The 20,599-nt window shown below is 38.8% G+C and overlaps 1 protein-coding gene across 1 annotated transcript; it reads left to right on the top strand.

The window, feature by feature from the left end:
• Positions 1-51: 51 nt before the first annotated feature.
• LOC102214173 (GATA zinc finger domain-containing protein 14-like) lies at positions 52-20,591 on the top strand. The gene is made up of 6 exons (XM_005745218.1): positions 52-112; positions 9,316-10,593; positions 14,694-15,504; positions 15,966-16,213; positions 17,879-18,058; positions 19,684-20,591. The coding sequence occupies exons 2-6, from the start codon at positions 9,775-9,777 to the stop codon at positions 19,891-19,893; spliced, it is 2,268 nt and encodes a 755-aa protein (XP_005745275.1). The 5' UTR covers positions 52-112; positions 9,316-9,774; the 3' UTR covers positions 19,894-20,591.
• Positions 20,592-20,599: the final 8 nt, after the last annotated feature.

Raw genomic sequence — 20,599 nt, 5'->3', positions numbered from 1 at the left:
GAGAGAGAGAGAGAGAGAGAGAGTTAAAATTATCCACCTAAAGCCAATCCTCCTCAAGCTGATCAGTGTGTTGAATGGACTAACCACCTTGGCGACTCCAGACTTGCAACAGGTAAGAAAAGCTTTGCTTCTTTTTAACCAAATGATGGACTGTTTTCTAAAATATCGACCTTTGGGGAGATTCCTAAACGATCTCTCTTGTGAGCAAGTACATTGTTGATAAACAAAAGTAAAGTGAAATTCACGGCCCCATGGATGATGTAATGCTTCCACAGACTGAATGAAATGAGTAAATTAAGTTTAAATAGTTTGTGGTTCTGATTTGTTAATGTAATATGTGATTTATTTAGTGTGTACTGGTTTACACATTCGCCTAACATGCGAAAGAGCCCCGGTTTGATCCTGAGACGAGACACAAATCCCTTTGGGTAGTGACAGGAAGGGCATCCGGCATTTTAAATAAACTCCCCGCTGTGGCCACCACTGATGAATAACAAAGCAACTGGAAGTAGCTTCTATAAAGTGTGATTCATTTAGTTACGCAATGCATATTTAAGGATTTTCTCATGAGGCCTCTGTCAACCAGTTACCATAAGCTGTAGCTTAGCTGCTATATGTACCTACCTCAAATAAATATAAATAAATGGGATTTTACATGTTAGTAAATCAGTAGATTTACTGGCCACAGTTCTGACTTTTTGTGCTACAAATGTAACTATCCAGCCAAATCCTCATCAAAAAATTCTACTTTTTACATTTTTACTTCTGTGAATCTCTAATAAACTGTAGGTGTGATACTTTATTATCTGCATCTTATTTAACCATAAGACACAAAGTAAACTGAGCTGAATCATCTGAGGTCAGATGAGTTAAGATATTTTGTGAAAATGAATGCCTGGTACTGTAGGTGATTCAAGTCCCTTTGTTCTAGACCGTCTTCAACAGATGTCTTTCTCAAGAGCTTATTAACACGTTAGAAGTAATTGCTTTAAAACTGCTTGAAATTCAAATAAAGTAAACTGGAGGAATGAGGCTGAATGCTGTTCCACTCATCACAGGGTGAGAGGAAGCCGTACCACCGTGGACGAATCACCAGTGAAGTAATATTCAGCATAATTATGGCTACTTTTAAGAGTTTTCAGTCTTTTGTTTACTACTTATAGTATTTTTTTTCTGCATGCTAATATTCTGTTACTAATATAACACATAAGAGGTTTTATAATATTTGATTTGTCCTCATCTCTGCATACACCTTCAGCCGTCTGTGTTATATTCAGTGTATTTTTGATGAGCTTTGTCTCACGTGAAGCTAAGATTTCAACGTATTTGGCATTGTATTGAACTCAACTTCTTTCATGGGTGCAACATTTTAAAAGTGAAGATTCTTCTCAGATTTTCTGTAGTAGCTCTGTTGCTGGTACCTTCTTATATCCACGGTTGTATCTCAGGGATTTTTTACACTTATTTCGTTCATTGATTCTTGTTTCAGTGAACATTTGTGCAGTATAGCAATAGCATACCTGTGATAACGTTCCCTTCCTGTGTATCCCAACAAGTCTTTGGTCAAACCTGTTCAGTGGAGATCAATTGAGGCCACGTGTGGCACTGAGCCTTTGGCTTCACGCCTCTTCGTTAGCTACAGCGAGGGCAGAGGCAGCTTAAAGAGGTCAAACAAAATGTGAAGGTGATCCATCACAGTTCAGATCAGAAGTCCACATCTTTAGAAATGTGACACCTGTTCTCACCAAAGAGCACTGATAAGCAACCAAGCTATTGTGAAAACTGCAACTTTAACCCTTAAAATAATGAGAAGAAAATCAAACTTTGCAGAATCGATACTGGACATTACAATTATGGGAAATACTAATAGGCCTACCTGAAGTTCCTCTTTAGGAAATCAAGGCACCAAAGAAAACTGACACAGATTAAAAAAAAATTTTAAAAAGAAAAACATCATAAAGACAGCAAAGATTTGTCCTCAGAGACACAGGGAATGCTTTTAGTGCTGAAAAATAAAGAAAAAAGATAATTTACTACCCGTGAGAATTAAAATGCCCTCTAGTCAAAGACCCGCCTGTTACACTGCACTGTCTGGACCTTTGTTAAGAAACCTGAGCTTCCTGCATGGCGCCATCCATATGAACTGTTGTGCTAAGCCAGTGTATTGTCACATTGGTTGATTAATGTTGCCACTCTCAACACTTGAGCCTAAGAGCTTTCCACACTGCCACAACTATCCTGATTATGGTGACCACACTGAGGGTGGTCTCTGAAGTTGGACCATAGTAAAGTCAGGTAATGTGTTAACTTGTTAATTCTTGACACAAAGGGAATGGCTGAGTTCATATGATGAACATTTACATTATGCGCTGGTGGAAAGTAGAGTTATTATTACAACATGTTTTGACTTTTTTCCCCACAATTTTAAACCATGTTTCCTTATAAAATGTGGACTTTATGTAAAGTTTTGAGACAAGTTGATCTTGACAGGCCGATAAGAGTGAGATGTGTAGTGATTTTGATGGCGTACTGGTCTTTCACACTGAAGGCAAAACTGTTGGTATACAAGATTTATGAGGCTTTTGTCGCCTATGAGCATGTGCTGTGGGTAGTGACTGAGGACAAAGTTCACAGAAACGAGTGTCGGAAATGATGCTCAGGTTTTAGTAAAAGGCTTCACTTTTGTGAAAATGACAGTTGGCTAATTTACTGACATCAAAATGCACTAAATTAAAAAGTACAAGGGTGCGACAAAGCCTCTCAGCAGCCAGCGCACTTAGCGGCTTCACAGTAGAGGGCTGTTGACCCAACCAGCTCTAAACTGTAATTTCATGTTGCTGTGTGAATGTGAGGCATGATTAGGTTCAAAAGGGACACCTGTAACTCTTCTTTATCCTTTTTCCAGTTGTTGAAATGTTGCCTGCTTTGTACTGACAGGAAGGCAGAGAGCTTTAGTGTATGAGTCGACATATCGGCACAGTGCTTGTTATCATGCTTGATCACATTCTGTTGTCTGTCAGCTGGTTCACTGTAACAATATGGCTGCTGTATATTTCCAGGGCTGAGGAGTCATTTCAGTTGTAATTTGGAACGATTTGCATGTCTGTGGAAACAAAACACAGTCAGCTAAGCAGGTATATTTTATAATGCTTAGTAATATGTCTCTGTAATTTGGTGCAGCGGTCATGTTAAACGTTACCCTATTTTACTAGACTTCAAGCATGCAGCTTTGTTTTTACTGAGCGATGTCAGGAATTTTTCGGCATTTTTTCATGTTGACAAAGGTAAAACGGGAGCTTTAACAACAAAATACAAATCTGAACAACAAAAAAGACACATAAGGACTTTTAAATATGGTGTCATTGTGAATAAGACGTTTAAATAAATTTTTGCCTGCAAGATGATGTTATAACCTATATATCCCCAATATAAAAACAACAGTGGCTCATAGGCTCTTCCACTGGTGATTATATTAATAGGGAGTAATGATATTGCTACTAAAATACTTTTTTATTTATTATTTATTAAAGCTACAGTATGAAAAGCTAATGTTTAGTTTGAATCTTGTATTAAAATAACGAACTACATATGATACAGCAGGTACATAAGGTAATGTTTTCTTTAAATAACTGTAATTCTATTAGATTTCATAATGAAATCTAAAATGACAAACTAACTCATTTATTACTTCATTAAATGTTGAAACACTAGCTTAAAAAATATTGACTGAAATTCAGACCTTTTGAATTATTTTAATATGCAACTTAATTTAAAAACAAGCCAACCAGTTACGGTGTTAAAAATGCCACCTGAGCATTCAACAGTTTTTTCATCTCACAACTAAAAAAGAAAAAATTAATTTGCTTTTAGGACTTAGACTCGCTCATTAACGCACTCTGGGGCGTTTCTTTTAACATACCTAACCAAACTTTTAATAATGAAGAGTATCCTCACATAAGAACAGATACAATTATTAAAAACTTACTTTCACTCATAGTTTTATGCTAATACAAAGTACACACTGCACCAGCTGCTCAGGATGTGATTGCCAAATCTCTTTTGTGTGTAATCTTATATATGGAGGTATTTGATAGATGCTGTCAGGCACAAACATGGCATTGCTTTTAAACTGATTTGTTTTTCATTTATGCAGCAGATTCTGAAAAATGACTGTCTCGAGGCATACATTTTTAAACTCTCTATACTAATTTTTTTATACAACAGTACTTTGGGGAATAATCATCTTTTGGCTTTAAATATGTCAGATGTCATGAAGTTTATTTAGCAAAAAAGAGAACATTGTACTTGTGTAATTATGTCTTCCAACAAATTGATGCATTCTGATGTACTTAAATTGAATCCATTAAAAAATACACACAGTAGGAGCAGACACTGTCTCACTGTCTTAAATAGAGTGACTTGGATGGACTTTGCCGTTCAGCCTAATCATGTTTTACGAATGTGACTAGAGACCAACCACATACGCAGTATGCCTAATAAGTTCCTTTGTGACCCTTTAACATTTATATATGTACGTTTTCACCAACTCTATCTGCTTATCTTTATGCATCTCTTCGACAGCTGAGCCTTCCTCCCTCAGTTCAACCTCACCCACCTTCTCCTCAACTCAAGTCTCACTTCCTGCATTGAAGTCAGGGCTGTAACACATGAAAAGTTACATAAATATACTCATGTAGTCCTGATAGTCAGCAGATTAGACATGAGTCCATCCCATCTCTGGACAGCTGATGAGCCAGCTAAACAACAACAGCAGCTGGTTACGAGCTAACATGATGTCAGTTAAAGTTAGAGTATCCTGAAAATCACATTTTTTCACCAATAAACAGTTTGATTACATTCTCACACCACATGAAACACAAGCGTTCAAGTCCAACAATGCTACATCCACTTCAAAGAAAGTTTCACTAGTTCCAGCTAACAACAGTTAACAGCTAGCAACAGCAACAGTTCAGGATATCCTCGACAACTTTCCTTGAAATCACATGATCAGAAGTGATTCACCGATTCATCAACTCATATCTGACTCCCTTCACAGAGTTTTGCAGTCGCCTAAAAATGAACAAGACCAACAGGCTACGATCACTACAGCTGAATGGCAGCCAGAGTTTGTGAGTGACCTGTGTATAAAATTGTAAAATACTGCAAAATATGTTTAGGATTTTTTTTTTCCTGTAGTATTTTAATAATATGGCGTGTACACGAATGTTTTTATACATACACAGTAGTAAAATCGGGTTGGCTAGCCACAGGTACAGGCTAAATGTTTTTAATCTCTTAATTGTTTAAAATGGTTTCATCCTACAGTGGTCACCATAGCAATCTAACATCTGACAGTGAGATTGTTCACACTTAAACACTACTGCAGCACGTCAGACTTTTCCTAGTGAACATTTATATTTTGTCAAATGAATCCTCTTCGGAAGCACGGCCCTGGAGGTTATTAAATCAGTGAAGGCCAATCAGTATCAATGTGAGGCATTGTGTCACTTACTCTACAGTGAATCTAAACACACAGTATGGTTGGTCCAAGTTTCAATTACTTCAAGTGAAATTGTCCTGCAGCCTTTTGGAGTCTGTGCTCTGACACATATCACAACATCTATGCATCATCAGTCATCAAAGTGCCTTTAAGCTGCAGACAGGCCACTCAGTTGAAAACTGAAAGTGTATAACTGACCCAAGCAAGGGCCTTCAAAGTGCACATCTTAATCAAAGCAAAATACAAATGTAGTATAAAAACGGGCATTTTTGTGTCACCTGACACAAGCACAAAATGAACTTGAGCTCTGTCAACCCACAAAGCTTTTCAAATCTATTATAAATGCTGGAAAAGCCACTGAAATAGTCGATTGTATAAGCAATTTAAATAAGACAGCTGTTAGGAAAAGCTGCAAAATGTGTATTAATGCAAATTACATTAATACACAAGCTACTGGCTGCGTGTCAAGCACATGCGCTTCTCCTGCAGTGACACGTGTGGCAACAGCAACTTGTGGGTTGGAGGGAGATCATCTGGCAGAACCAGGACCCTGCAGTCAATCCCTCATTAAAGAGCATTACATCCAACCAATCCTATTTGACCGTCACCCTTGAAAGAAGAAGCAGGCGCTACGAGGACACGGATGTGATCCGTACGGGGGAAACATGAGCTGATCAGATGACGAGATCAGCTTGATGTAGTGAATCTGCAAAGGAGCGCTGTCACTTTGTGCTTTTAACTACTGAAGGAGTGAAAGTGACAAAAGATAATAATTTCTGACGTGAGGGTTAAGGAAACCTAATGTGAACAATTCCATTTGAAAAGGAAGGAAAAATAACGATGACATTTGGGAAATTTGATAGAAGTTAGAAAAAGGTTTCTGCTTTGTCTGCGATTATATTCTGAATTTTAAGAATATATTTTTTAAATATAGAACAGCTTTATAGCATTAAAACCTGCTTTATGGATTTTTAAATGAGTTTTATACACAGCATACAACATATTTTATAAGTCAGTGACACATTTTAATATGTCCTTTTTTTTAATGTAGGATAACTGGATTAATTAAATATAAACTTTTGTTGTTTATTAATCCATCCAGCCATCTATCTTGATCATGGTGGGCAAAGACAGAGTATAATACTGATATGACACCAAATTATAACTGAGTTCATTGTTTATCCTATTTACAAAAACATAATGAATCATAAAAAAACAACAATATCTTTTAAAAGTCTCCACTATAATCATCAGGAGCAGTTACAGCAACCTACATTTTGTAAGCTTTGCTATATAATACTTTCAACCATTATGGTGTCTGTGCAGCCTCCATAAACGTAAGTCTCACTTTTGCTGGTTGCTAAATTTTAACAGCGTTCTGCAAACCTCAAGACACATCACGAACATGAAGGCACAACAAAGTGACACAAATGGTGTGTTGATTTGTGTCTTTGCATTCATGCTAGCATGGAAACCTATATAAAATTAGAAAGACAGCAACCAGTTATCAGTCTGTGCAAATGTGCAAATTTAAAGTTGTTGTACTACTTTCACATGACAAGAGCACAGTTAGATCTCACTCAGCCCAGGTTATGTGGAGCCAAATTAAAAGTTGGCTCAATGGAAACTTGATCATTTCCCCACAAGGCAAAGAAAAAATTTATGCAGGTCCAAGGTTCTCCTACCCTTTCCATCTTTGACAAAGGAAGGTTATAAACACAAGCAATCATTATAACGTTGTACATAAAGCAATGCTGTTTGGACTAGCATGTGATGTCACGTGTCTCAGTGAGGTATCATGTCATGTAAATCTCCACTAATGGTGTCCTTAAGTATCAGACAGCAGGGCACACTGTTGGATTATGGCTCTCACGTAGTGGCTGCGTGCACATCGTTAAATGCCTCTCAACAAAACATGTTTGTTTTTAAGAAATGGCTGATGAATCCTGCGGTGTTTCTAATGATGAAATATGAGACACCATTAAACTATTAATGATCTCAGATGTTATATCAAAGTATCAGCCAGAATTCTCTAAAATTTAAATTTCATCCAAATCATTACACTAAAGTGGTACGTTGTATGGTTCTGTTTATCCTTTTGATAGTAAGCACTGGTGTTGTGTTTATAGAATTAATGCCTCAATGCTAAATCGGTCATTTCTTCTGGTAAAAAAGAGAAACTTCTGTCAAATTTAGCAGAAGTAAGTGAGAATTAGAGAGTCACTGTATCCTGTAAAGAAAATCTCCTGACAATTCATACCTTATCACATTAACATATCAGGTTTTGTACAAATTAGACTAACAAGTTAGAGCTCATCAATTAGTGAGCTTTAGACTTAATGAAAGGTGGATGTTGTCACCTTTAGACAAAGCAAAGGCTTTCTGTTTTTGGTCTTCATGGAAAGCTATGTGGCTGTTGGCTGTAGTTTCATATTTACTGTACACACATGCTGTTCTTATTTACCCCTTCGCAAGAAAGACAACTGGTATATTTCACAGAAATTCTAAGCTAATATGTAATTTTAAAAAAAAATGCCTAAAATCGCAAAAAAGTATTGTCATTGTCGTTTTTCTCAGAAGGACAGTGTCACAGAAAGGGCGGTGCCAGAAAATCGGATGTTTGTACTTAATGTAATGTGTGTTGTGGGTGTTTAAAGATAAGGAGCTTAGAAAGAACAAGCTCCTTATCTTTTCCTGTGTGTTCGGAAACTTGTTCTTCTTGGCTTTGCATCGCGCTCTCGGGCAAGACCAACGAGCATGCGGTTGATGCATGTTTCTTGCTCTGCTGTTCAGGTCTAACAGAACAAGTATAAACAAAAAAAATAAATTATTAATACATTATTATTAGTTGTCCATCATCAATAAGGAACACCTATTGTACAGTAGATGTGGTTGAATGCTTTTCTTCTGTGCAATAATAATGTGGACATCCCTCTTCTTTGAGTATGACTCTGTCTCTCCTGGCCGTGCTGCTTTTAAACAGTCAGTCAGCATTGCAGGCTGAAGGCGGACAAGTTCTGACACTGATTCATGAGACTCGTGTGAGTGACTGGGCTCAACAGGCATGCCCTTGTCTCAGCAGAAAACCAGCTTTCATTATGTGAATGATTGCCCTGTGGCTTTGACGGAAGATTAATTGACCATAATCTGATTATACTGTGGCCTGCTGCAGCCCTGAAGACCCCCAACCACCACCACCTCTGTGGCGTCTGTCTGTGTGTGAGTCATTAAACTTAAACTGCAGTCTGCTGGTTAAAATAAAACATGCTGACCACATGGATGAGCATTTTAATATGTGGAGATCAACTGCTTATGATGCTGAACAGCTCTGGTACCTTCCTGCAGCAAGAACTATAACAAAAGCAGATTTTTAAGGTAATGTTGAAAAAGGTGTTTATCTAGTTTTCCTTCTCAATATGAGTGCATCAAAACCATGATTGAGTCATGAAACTCTTTATGGTTTTGTTTACATCAATATTCTCAAGTTTAAAGATGAGTGTGAACCGGAAACACACTTAGTAATTAAGATGGTCTCTAGTTATAACCCAATTCCTGTCCTTTAAACCTGTTCTCTCCTCTCTGCTTTGTCTCACTTTGCCTCTTGACAGTCTTACTTTTTCCTCAACCTGTAGCTTTTTGGGTTTGTTGTTGTTGTTGTTGTTTTCCAGTTGGCTGAATCATATATTGATTGCACTGTAAATAATACTTAAAACCATGAGTGGAGATGATCAAAGCTTGAGCTAGCTGTTTGTTTCCATTATGTCTCTCTTCTTCTTGACTTGTTTTGTTGATGTCTTGTTTTCTCTGTCTCCCAGTAGGTAATGGCAATGTGATGGATGGTTAGAAGCCAAAGTTAAAAGGATTATTCCTGGCCATCGAACACAGAAGGTCTTTGAAGCCAGAAGAAATCACCTGTCTGGCGGTGACCCAGCACCTCATCTCAGACAAAGTGGATGAATCTATCAGCTGAACTTTCTCAACCTGTTAACTTACCATGGTGCCAAGAAAGCTTGCGTGATTCTAAAAGGTGTTCTTGAAGACAAGCAGGTGGAGTTTAACAGTCCCCTTTGTTCCCAATGTTCCCAGTGTTTTTAGAGCCCTTCCTTGGAGTTTCTGTCACTTATCCTCTAAAGGGAATTTATTTTGTTGACATGATTAGCACCAACACCTCTCAATCAGAAGCAAATGATTTCCATTGATGGTGTTTGTCCCCACAAAACTAAAGCCTTTGAAGACTGTCAATTTCCGAGGAATAATTTGGACTCTGACCAGATATGGCCAGAGACGTCTGTCCTCTGAGCCAAATGCCTTTGTCTACAAAGCACGTGCAACGGGTGGGAGCTACTCTGGGGCTTGTCCTCCCTTTCATCCCCCTACGATCTCTTATTTTCTATTACTTCCTTTCATGTGCAGCAGCAGCAGGTAGTTTACCTGGCATAGAATATGATTATGGCATTAGCCCCAAATTTGTTTGTACTCCCATTCCCCCAGAAGCAGATCCCAGCTGCTTCTCGCCACCCAATGTTCCCCATGGACCAAGCAGTAACAGCCATAGCAGTGACCACAATGGTGGGAGCAGGCGAGGCATGATGTCCGACGAGGCCAAAGCCACTATTCTGCACTTGCGTGAGAGCCTTGTGAGGCAGAAGGAAACCATCCTGGACCAGCGAGAGACAATCAGGGAGCTGAATGCTAAGCTCACCTTATGTGAGGGCTTTGGGGGTCACCACAGCACTGGTCACCATGACAGTCATCACGACAACCACCATGACAATCATCACGATAGCCATCACGATAGCCATCATGACAACCATCATGAAAACCATCATGAAAACCATCATGATAACGACCATAACAACCATCACGGTACCCACCATGACGACCATCATGGACATCACGGCAGCCATCATGCATCATTATCACTGCACCATGGGCCTTCAGGATATCACAGCAATGACCACCATTATTCCCACGGCAGCCACAGACTGGACCACAACAGGAAGGGCTCGTCATATAGCAAACACAGTTCCTTCTCTCCAGAACAGACTGGAAAAACCCTGCAGACACTAAAGGAGAGGCTGGAGAACTTGCAGGTAAGCATGAAAGATTATAGTTTGATCATTTTTTGTAGCGTACTCACTTAATAGCACTTAATTTAAAAAAAATCACAACTGGATAAATGAACTCACTGCGCACTAGGACAGGTGACTGGGACCATGCAGTATCTTCAGTTTGATTTGTTTTGCAATTTTTAAAAGTGCCGTGCTTTAAAAAATTGCTGCACAATGACCTTTTTTTAAATTTCAAAGATACATGAGAGCTACTTCCCAAAGTCTGAGCTGCATGGGAACATCCACTGAATATCTTCCTCAGTTATGCAGGAGAAATACTAAAAAGTATGAACCGAGTAATTAAACTGAGATTGCACTGCAATAAATTATGAGGGAAATGGCTGTTAAAATCTTAGCTTACCAAACGGTGACTTTACCGTGTGTGCCTGGACCTCTTCACTATTCCAAGCTTTCTGAGGGCAGAAACAATGCACAGCAATGAATAATCCACAGCATTGTTCATTGTTGTTGTTCATTGAAGGCCTTTTTGTATCAGTGGAGTTTGAGTGCTGTCATTGGTGAGCTTAGTATCTGTTTGTTAACAGTCTAGGGTCCCCATGTTTTAAAATATCACAATTTTGTGTGATGGTAGATACCAATAAGAGCTCGAGCTGCTTTAATCGTGGTAATTGTGGTCCGCGCCATTTGGGTGGAGTTGCGCTTTCTTAATGCTCTCATGTTATTTATGTATCTGTTTTACTATTTCTCTTTTAATTATTTATTCATTTATTTGTTTTTAATTGTAATTGTGAGTCAGGCACTTTGTGAGTGTGTATGTGTACTTTATAAACCTTTCCTACTACACTTTTTGCACAAAGAAAATTCAAATTGTCTATAATGTGTCTGCAAAGAAAAGCTGCAGACAAGCAGAAGTCTATTAAAGGTTTGAGTTAATTGGGGTCACGTCTTACGTCACTGAGAGTCACATGCTCAGTCACCGAATCAGCTGCCTTTGTTATCTGCTGCCAAAACGAGGGATATGTTTCATTAGGACATAGTAACCTGAAGGTTATTCTATGGATGTTGTACATTTTACTGCATCATAGTTAATGCATATTCTCAGGACTAAATCATTAATTTTTTAATTTATGTTTTTGTAATAATTTGGGGGAAATTTAAAAAAAATAGCATTCAGAAGTTGTGGGCAATCTGTCTCACACACTCATCACAAACCACCCACCAGTCACTATGAAACACGTACCACCCACAACGCTAATATGAAAGCTGCTTGACTATTGTCTCAGAGTTAATGTCTCTGCATCGTTCTCTGTCTTTCTCCTGGATATCAGTGGCCAAGGTCGAGCTCAAAACAGGAAGAAGCTCTAAGTTGATTAGCTCTCACCCCTGATCTTAACCTCTGTGTGCCAGCAGGAGTAGGATAAGTTAAGCTTCCCTGGTGGAAAACAAGCAGTCTATAGTATTTAAACACCGGCAGAATGACAAAGAGTTTAGATTAAAGAAAAATCTTTTTTCCCCCAGTAATTCTTGTATACTGGTTTAGCTTTTTTGTGTTTGAACTTGTGTGTAATCTCTTGCCTCAAAGTAAATCACTACACACACGAACACACAAACATATCACTTTCTCTCTAAAAACACTCTCTAAAATAATATATATTTATAATATAACTATATATTTAAAATGAATGTTTACCCTACACAGCTAATTACTAATCATTGTTATAATGAATTCATACCAAATGCAAATCAAAGTTTTGTCTTGTGGTTCTCACAAAAGTACAGTCATGCTGGAAACCCACGACTGTTTAACCCTAACAGCCAGCAGGATGTGGAAGAGTGCAAATGAAAACTGCAATAAGGTTACAGGATCATATTTTCAAAACTTTCCATGAAGTCCTGCAATTTCCTTCACTGTTCTCCAAGCCATCTTTATTTCTTCTGTCACTATAAAATAAAAGAAATCGAATCCTTTGGCTCCAGCTCCCCTCAAACAGCATCAGTTAGTTATTGACATAGAAAGTCAGTTATTTCAAAGACTTTCCAAAGCACACCGTTGCCTCACAGCAAGAAAGTCTAGGGTGCTAGGGTGTACCCCACCTCTCATCCAGCCGTCCAATGACTTTGATAAGGATAAGCAGCAGAGATGGATGGATGGATGGATGGATGGATGGAATTCCTATTTAATAAGTCCTCCAACAAATTTTACATGGGTTTCCAGTATAATAGAACAGGAATGTCCAAACATGTATAACTTTTGACTGGGAGACTGGGTGTTGATCTACCCAAACCTACTACAATCACCATGGTGTCTATAATTTACTATGACAACTTTGGCTGGTAAAAAACAGACATAGAACAAAATACCTTAGGTACAATCAAAAGCTGAACAAGACAAAAAGGAACCAACTATCAGATTTGTTAACATTACAGCATGTAAAGCATATTAAAATTCACTCCCCATATAGCTGTCGTGAATGGGGAAAATTTCATACAGACCAGTACTACTTTATTAACATATCAACCCCCTCACTGGGTTCAAACACCAAAAACTAATTTATAATGAGACCCTCTACAACATTAAACACATATTAGAACAACACCAAGAAAAATGATACAGGCACTTACTAAGACAAGTGCTAGAGGTCTCTTAAAATGAAAACATAACTCTGGTTCATATCAAGAGTTTGTGTTGTTTAAAAAGACAATAATGTTAAATTCATTAACGTAAACTTACAAAACAAACATCTTAATGATGTTTTTTACAGTTGTTATAATCCTTCCAGATTCCCAACTATTTAAGTGGTTTTGCTGTCTCACTTTGGTTATAGTTTCATTATTCTGATGTCGTAATGTGAGTCTTAAACCTGGCTGCCAACTGGCCTGTAAAAGCTTCATTATTAGTGTAGGTGGTCTCAGGTCATGCTGAGGGAAAGTGTTGCCAAAAATCCCTTTCGATCTCACTTGAAGGTGTGAGACAAAACAGAACTGGTGCCAGGATTTACCCTCAGCCTCTCCCTCTAACAGGATGTCTACACCACCAGCCTCTGGCCATGCACCGAAGGGCGCTAGCCAACCTCACTTTCAATTAGCTTCATCCTTCCTGACAAGGCTATTAATCGTGGCGTGTGCTGGCAGGGAACAAAGTCGGATTTGCTGGTGAGGAAGACAAGGATGAAGGAGGGAGAGGAAAAAAGAGGACAAGGAAACTTTTCCCCCTGCACTTTTAAATGTCATACTGAAGTTCCTCTTGTACTATTGTATTGATATAACCTTTGGTTCTTGTTAAAAGCATTAAAATGCAAAGTTGTTGTTGTAAAACTCTTATTACCAGCACTCACCTTTCTCCCCCTACAGTCTTTTTCTTTGACATCTTTTTTTATAGTTTTGCTAATAGACAAAACTGACAAGGAGTCACAATCATGCAGTTAAAGTCAGTATCTTTCTCCAGTAATGAGTTTGAAATAGCCTTGTCTTGAAATCAGTGCCTTACTTAAATAGATTTTTGGAATGTTTCAAATGAGGTCTGTGGTTAACGCAAGTCCTACACATGTTTTCACATTTTGTTTTAAAATATGAAACTGAATACCCAAATACCTGCTTCAGGAAACCCAAGTTCTTCAGGGACATTAAATGTCATGATGCCACACATAGGAGCTTTGTGGTGGGAACATTAAAGTCATACTACCATGATCTAGTTCATTTTACTATAAAGGTACTTAATCTTTCAAAAATCCTAAAGGGTCCTTAGATTTGTGATGATTATACTAGTTATCAAAACACCTACATATTCTAAATTTCTATTTTTGAGACCTTTTTTCAGCAATAATCCAAAATCCCATTCTCTTTATTCAAGTGAGCCAGGTCAGTGCTGACATCATTTTTGCCCTGCACAAATCGCTGAGATGCTCTATGAAGATCCCCCACAATGTCAGCAGGACCTGTTGAACTCTGTTGCTATTGCTGTGGTTTAAATAGAAGAAATTGTTACTACATTGATGGGGATTATCAGTTTTAAGTACACAAAGTATAGCAGAACCAGATTGGATTGATGTTTTCACTCTGTGGAGGTAATAGATCATTTATAGGTAGGTATAGTTATTAAGCACTATTTTCTTTGTCTACAGGCCAGGAACTCCTCCAGCTCCTATTCCAGCTCCCTGAGAGAACTTCTGCAGAGGAAGATCAATGCTTTAGAGGAACAGCTACACAGGTACTACAGAGATCACCATGACTATGGTCACCATAATGACCACCATGGAGATCATCATGATGACCATCATGGCAACAGCCACCATGATAGCCATCATGATGGCCACCATGGCAATAGCCATCATGATGACCACCACGATGACCACCACGATGACCACCACGATGACCACCATGATGACCATCATGATGACCACCACGATGACCATCATGATGACCACCATGATGACCATCATGATGACCACCATGATGACCATCATGAGGACCACCATGAGGACCACCACAATACCCATCACAGCAACCACCAGAATAGGCATTGGTACAACCGCCACACTGGACACCATAATCGCCATCGTGATCACCATCGTGACCACCACTATGATGGGCACCATGGTCGGCATTATAATCATTTCAGCAGCCACCATAATGACCATCATGACGATCATCACGATGATCACTATGGTCATCATGATGACAGTCATCACAGAGATCACGATTACCACCATCGACCTGGATACCATGACAACCACCATGATGATCATCATGACAACCACGATGATCATCATGACACCCATCATGGCAATGACGACCACGATGACCACCACCATGACAATGATCATCACCCGCGACGGCTTCCTTACACCAGTAAAGAAACGAGTCTGAGGGGCACTGGACACAGCAAGCTGGAAACAGTACTAAGCCAACTGCACCACAGCAGCACTGACCATGGTAAACATACATGCACGCACAGACATAGCTACACACACTCATGATTTATTTTAGGGATGAATTTGAATTCTCATTTATTATTTAATAATTACAGAATATCTTTGTACCTACTATTATCCGGCTTTTATTGGAGGTTGCCCTATAAAAAAAACCTCCATTATTTAGGTTGCTGTGGTTGGTGCTAGTAGATTATTATGACCCATAATTACCTCATTTATATAATGAATGATGAAAGCAAGCACAGAGCATTGTTTTGCCTTTAATAATTATATTGATATCATGTAGATAGAGAATATCTCCATAATAATTGGGTCAGAAAAAGGAACAATTCAAGAAAAAGAAAAAAATAACTTGTTTGTTTCTAATGCATATAGAAAATAGTCTAACAAAAGTCTTTGACAGCAGTATTTGTTGATCACAAATGAATAACATGACTCTAAATTTATTCTCCATCTCACCAGGGAACCAAAAGCTAAAGAGTCCCACTGCCTTCCTGTTAGACTTCCCCATGAGGACTAACTACATGTATGGCAGGATGAGGCGGTCAGTGGTGATGGAGATCTTTGCCTTGACCATCTGCCTGTGGCTGAAGGCAGGTGCAGGTCCTGGTCTTGGCACTCCCTTCTCCTACTCGGTGCCCGGGCAAGCTAATGAGCTGGTACTAATTGAATGGGGCAGCAATCCCATGGAGCTGCTAATTAATGACAAGGTAAAGCCTGTCACCATGTCATGTCACAGTGATTTATGATCTAAATGTTGATGAATCTGGACACAAAAGCTAGTTCTGAAGCTCAGCCTATAGTGCAAAGGTTTATGGGATCTTTTTACCAGTCACTGAATAATTTATCACTGTAAGAAAATACTTGCACATCAATGTGAAGAATCTCTGGGCAAGTCAGAAGATGTTTGGTCCCAGAAGCTATCTGGTTTCCTGTTTGTAGACCACATACAATCCAGGTTATCCTGACTAATCAAAGTCTAGCAGGCTCGGGTTGTATAAACTGCTTGTGGTGAGCAAAAGAAGGACTTTATCTGCTAATGTGTGATGATGATTTAGAACTAGCTCACATTTCACTGCATCAAAGAGTAACAAGGTATAAGTTCAGCATTACTCCACACTAGTTTGGCTGTACCAAAGTAGAGAAAAGAATATACTTTCACCAACATGACCAGTGTTACTGACAGCTAGTAGTACCGTACCACCAAGAAATAAGAGTCAGAGCAAGATGATAATCTGCCAAATTTACTCGGGTGTGAATATTTTTCTCAACTAGCCAAAAACTTCTCTAGTAAAGACTCCAGAGCAATGTACATGATATATATAATATTGTCATCTCACAATCACATACTCAAATTCATACACAAAAACTATAGAGCTCATTTACTGGTTGTTCCTTTTAACAGTGATTAGCATTTTGAATATCTGCTGTAATTTATGTATTTATTATTTAGTTTTACTAAAACAGTCTTCTTAAAATGTATAATATCCTCAAACTTCATTGGCATAATATACATTGATTTTGACTTTTTAAACATTTTTATATTTATTTTGGTTGTTTTCACTTGTAACAAATTATTCACATTTTGGTACTTCTCTGTATACTTCTAATGCAGATTAGACATATATAACGAGCCCCTGCAATTGTCTTTCGGTTGTTTCTCCTAGAAAAAGATTGCAGATGTCTCAGTTCAAATGACAGTAATCAGACAGTAACCCAGTCAGACTGCTGACAAACAAATAATTCAATTAGTCAATTAGCTTCCTAATCTTTAATTCTCCCCTAAACGGAAGACAGATGTTTGTCTATTTTCCTTCTGTGCCCCAGTACTTCGTGCAGTGAGCTCAACAAACAAACGAACAACACAATAATCTGATTATTGTAATTGATTGGCCTAATTGTCTGTAGCACAGACAATACCAGGAGGGATAAACTGACGTGTTTGTTGTCTGTGAGTCACACACTTGGCAGTTATCAAACTGATCATTGACACAGTTCAATGATCTCAGAATGTAGATTAATCTAAGAGTTTAATTACTTTTCTACAATGTTTTATGAGGATGAAATGAGAGAAGATTCACACGTTGTATTAATCCACTTTCCCGACAATCGATAACAGTTGCAGATAAGGCTTGCTACTGTGTGAATACTCATGCAAAATTAATGGCAGGCTATCAGTCTTTTTTTCTTTTCACTCCATCAACATGATAACATCTCACATCATTTAAGGCTTGATCAGGTGTAAACCGGGCCATCGCGACCCTTGGATAATCTTTTACTTGAAGGTTATGAGATGTTTTTCCAAATAAAAATTAAAAAATAAGTAAATAAATAAATAAAATCTCCTTTTTTTGTCTCTCCACCTGGTTCTTTAGGCGGCGACTTTGCCCATAACTATGACAGATGAAAAGTGGCATCACGTGTGCGTGACGTGGTCCACACGTGATGGTGTCTGGGAGGCCTACCAGGATGGAGCGAAGAAAGGCACAGGGCAGAACCTGTCAGCCTGGCACCCAATCAAACCAGGAGGGATTTTCATCCTTGGTCAGGAGCAGGTATGACACACAACATGCCTTCTGACTGTGGGATAACAATGTCACATACAGACTATATCAGCAGATATAGGTATGCCAATTCATTTTATACCCCAATGTTTGCTATAAGAGGTTTTAAATTGAGTAAATACAAAGTCAAATGTGTGGGTCATTATTTATTTAATAAAAACTAAACCAAAGCATCTTGTAGAACCAGCATTAGTGGCAGTAACTTCATGTAAAATTATCTGTTTGACTCTTAGAGGAATTCGTTTATGCACAGCTGCCTTAACCACCACAGCATTTTAATGAAACTGAGGTGTGGATTTTAACTGGGCTTTTGTAATTCTGCATTGTATTGCATTCAATGCATTCTTGTCTTTTTCAGCCATACTGTTGTAGATTTGCTTTCATTCTCTGAATCGTTGTCATGTTGCACGAGCAGGTGTCAGCCAAGCTTTAGCTGTTGAAAAGATGGCCTCATATTAGACACTTTGGTATACAGAGAAGTTCAAGGTTAATTCAATGACTGCAAAGTGCCTGTGTCCTGTGGCTGCAACACAAGTCCAAATCCTCCCCCCTCCACCACCGTGCTTGACAGTGTATTAGACGTATGTGTTGATAAGCAGTGATTGGTTTCTGCATATAGACATTCCCACTTTGGTTTCCTCTGTCCAAAGGACATTGTTGCAGTTGTCTTGTGGTTTGTTTTGTAACTTACTTGCAAGCCTAAGCTGTGCTGCCATGTTCTTTTAGAACTTTTAACATTTAACATGCTAAGTGAGGCCTCTACAGTCTTCAGATGAGGTTTTTGTTTTTTTGCATTTTCTCTGAGCACTTCATGGCCTCCATTCCTGTGAAGATTGGCAGCTGCTTTCCACTTGTGAATAATCTGTCTAACAGTAGATTGATGGACTTGAACTTGTTTCAGAAATGGCCTTATAATCCTTTCCAGACTGATGGGCAGGAACAAGTGTTTCTGATCATTGATCAGATGTTTTGTTCTTGGCATTGTGTTACACTTCCTGACCTGAAAAATGCTAAAGCTTCTGCTTCTATAGATTACCAGCACCTGGCTCCTACTTTCCTTTTTAATTCGTATCAATACTGCTGCTGCATTGTGATTTAATTTTTGTTAAATAATGATATGATCTAATATGTCATGTTTGGTAGTTCATCTGTTATATCTATCTCATTTAAGACTGGCTAAGGACCAGATTATTTTATGGCATCTGGATATGTTAAACCTTGGACTTGTAAGAGGGTCTCTTTACTGTGACTGATAGTCTGTCTGTAGTGTGGAGAGCTGAGCTTGTAAGGCCAAACGTTGTCAGTTTTAATTTTTTAAGTTTTTTTGAAACAGCTGACTTTGTATAGTGCCTTTCAGTAGATATAAACATATGCACTGAATCTTTATTGTCTAAATGATGTTGGTCATTAGAAAGAAAGCAGGGTTAAGACACTCTAGTATTGGTTTCATTTTTAGGGCCTCGGCTTTACTGATGAAACAAATCAAATTTGTGTCAAACTAAAAATGTCATTTTTACCAGTTTCATATCTTATAGAACAACTTTCTAATCCCTAGAAGGTAGTAACATTTTAAATATCAGCTCTACATTTTGACACATTTGCTTCTCCCTCCACAGGACACAATGGGAGGCCGCTTTGACGTCACTCAGTCTTTTGTGGGAGAGCTGTCAGACCTCCAGTTCTGGTCCAGAGTGTTGACATCCAGTGAGATTTACAGCCAAGCAACCTGTGGCGGCCACCTTGTTGGTGATGTCATGTCATGGTCGGAGGAGTCGGTTGAGCTCCACGGAGGCCTCACTGAGCTTTCTTTTGATCCCTGCCACTAAAGATGGACGCTGACCCCAGGGCTGTAGGATTATCCTTTTCTAGTAATTGATAACATGGTTGTGTCAAAAATGGCTGACAAGTGGAAATACATTATTTGATCATTGGTCAACCATAAAGCGATCGTTTCTTTCATTTCTTCTTCCATCATGTTGGCTGCAGAACTTTAATAGCACAAGCTCAGCTGTGGGCCACGAGCAGTGTGAGGACTTTGGTTGTTTGTTTTTTTTGTATTTTTCCATTCCTGCCGGATCCTTCTGCCTTCTCCACCTACACCCTCACTTCCTCGCTCGAACGCTCCCAGCAGGACACCTTTGAAGGCTCCAAAGAGTGCAGGGCTTTGGATTTACTGGCTGCACGCTCATGACTGCAGCACCTCTAAGAGATCCAACACACATAATAGGATTTCTTTCAATTGGAACAGGCCCAAAGGTTGCTGGTTTACCATTAACTGCCCTGCGCTAGCTTGTTCTGTGCGGTTTATGAGCAACATAGACATTACAGAAGGTGAAAGAGATGCTAAACGAAGCCACATAGAAACCTGAGTGAGGACTTGTGCGTGCTGCTAAAGAACCGATAGAAAGGTTGCAGTACACAGCAGGGAAAAGCACTGCATACTGATGGTTGTTTTGCACATTGAGATTTTGGCAGACTATTCTTTTTGTATTAGTATTTCATATTGAAAACTCTAAAAATATGTGGGGGGGG

Source organism: Pundamilia nyererei, unplaced genomic scaffold (assembly GCF_000239375.1).
Source record: "Pundamilia nyererei isolate P.nyererei 1_Seehausen unplaced genomic scaffold, PunNye1.0 scaffold00155, whole genome shotgun sequence".
Classification (NCBI taxonomy): Eukaryota; Metazoa; Chordata; class Actinopteri; order Cichliformes; family Cichlidae; genus Pundamilia; species Pundamilia nyererei.
The sequence above is the reverse complement of the archived record's forward strand: the minus strand, read 5'-3'. Positions and strand labels throughout refer to the sequence as shown.

Bases quoted from the DNA above. Each gene is read 5' to 3' on its own strand.
- LOC102214173 (XM_005745218.1), top strand. From the start codon at position 9,775: ATGGCCAGAGACGTCTGTCCTCTGAGCCAAATGCCTTTGTCTACAAAG. The intron at 10,594-14,693 runs GTAAGCATGAAA...CTTTGTCTACAG, and splicing joins AGAGGCTGGAGAACTTGCAG to GCCAGGAACTCCTCCAGCTC. The intron at 16,214-17,878 runs GTAAAGCCTGTC...CTGGTTCTTTAG, and splicing joins AGCTGCTAATTAATGACAAG to GCGGCGACTTTGCCCATAAC.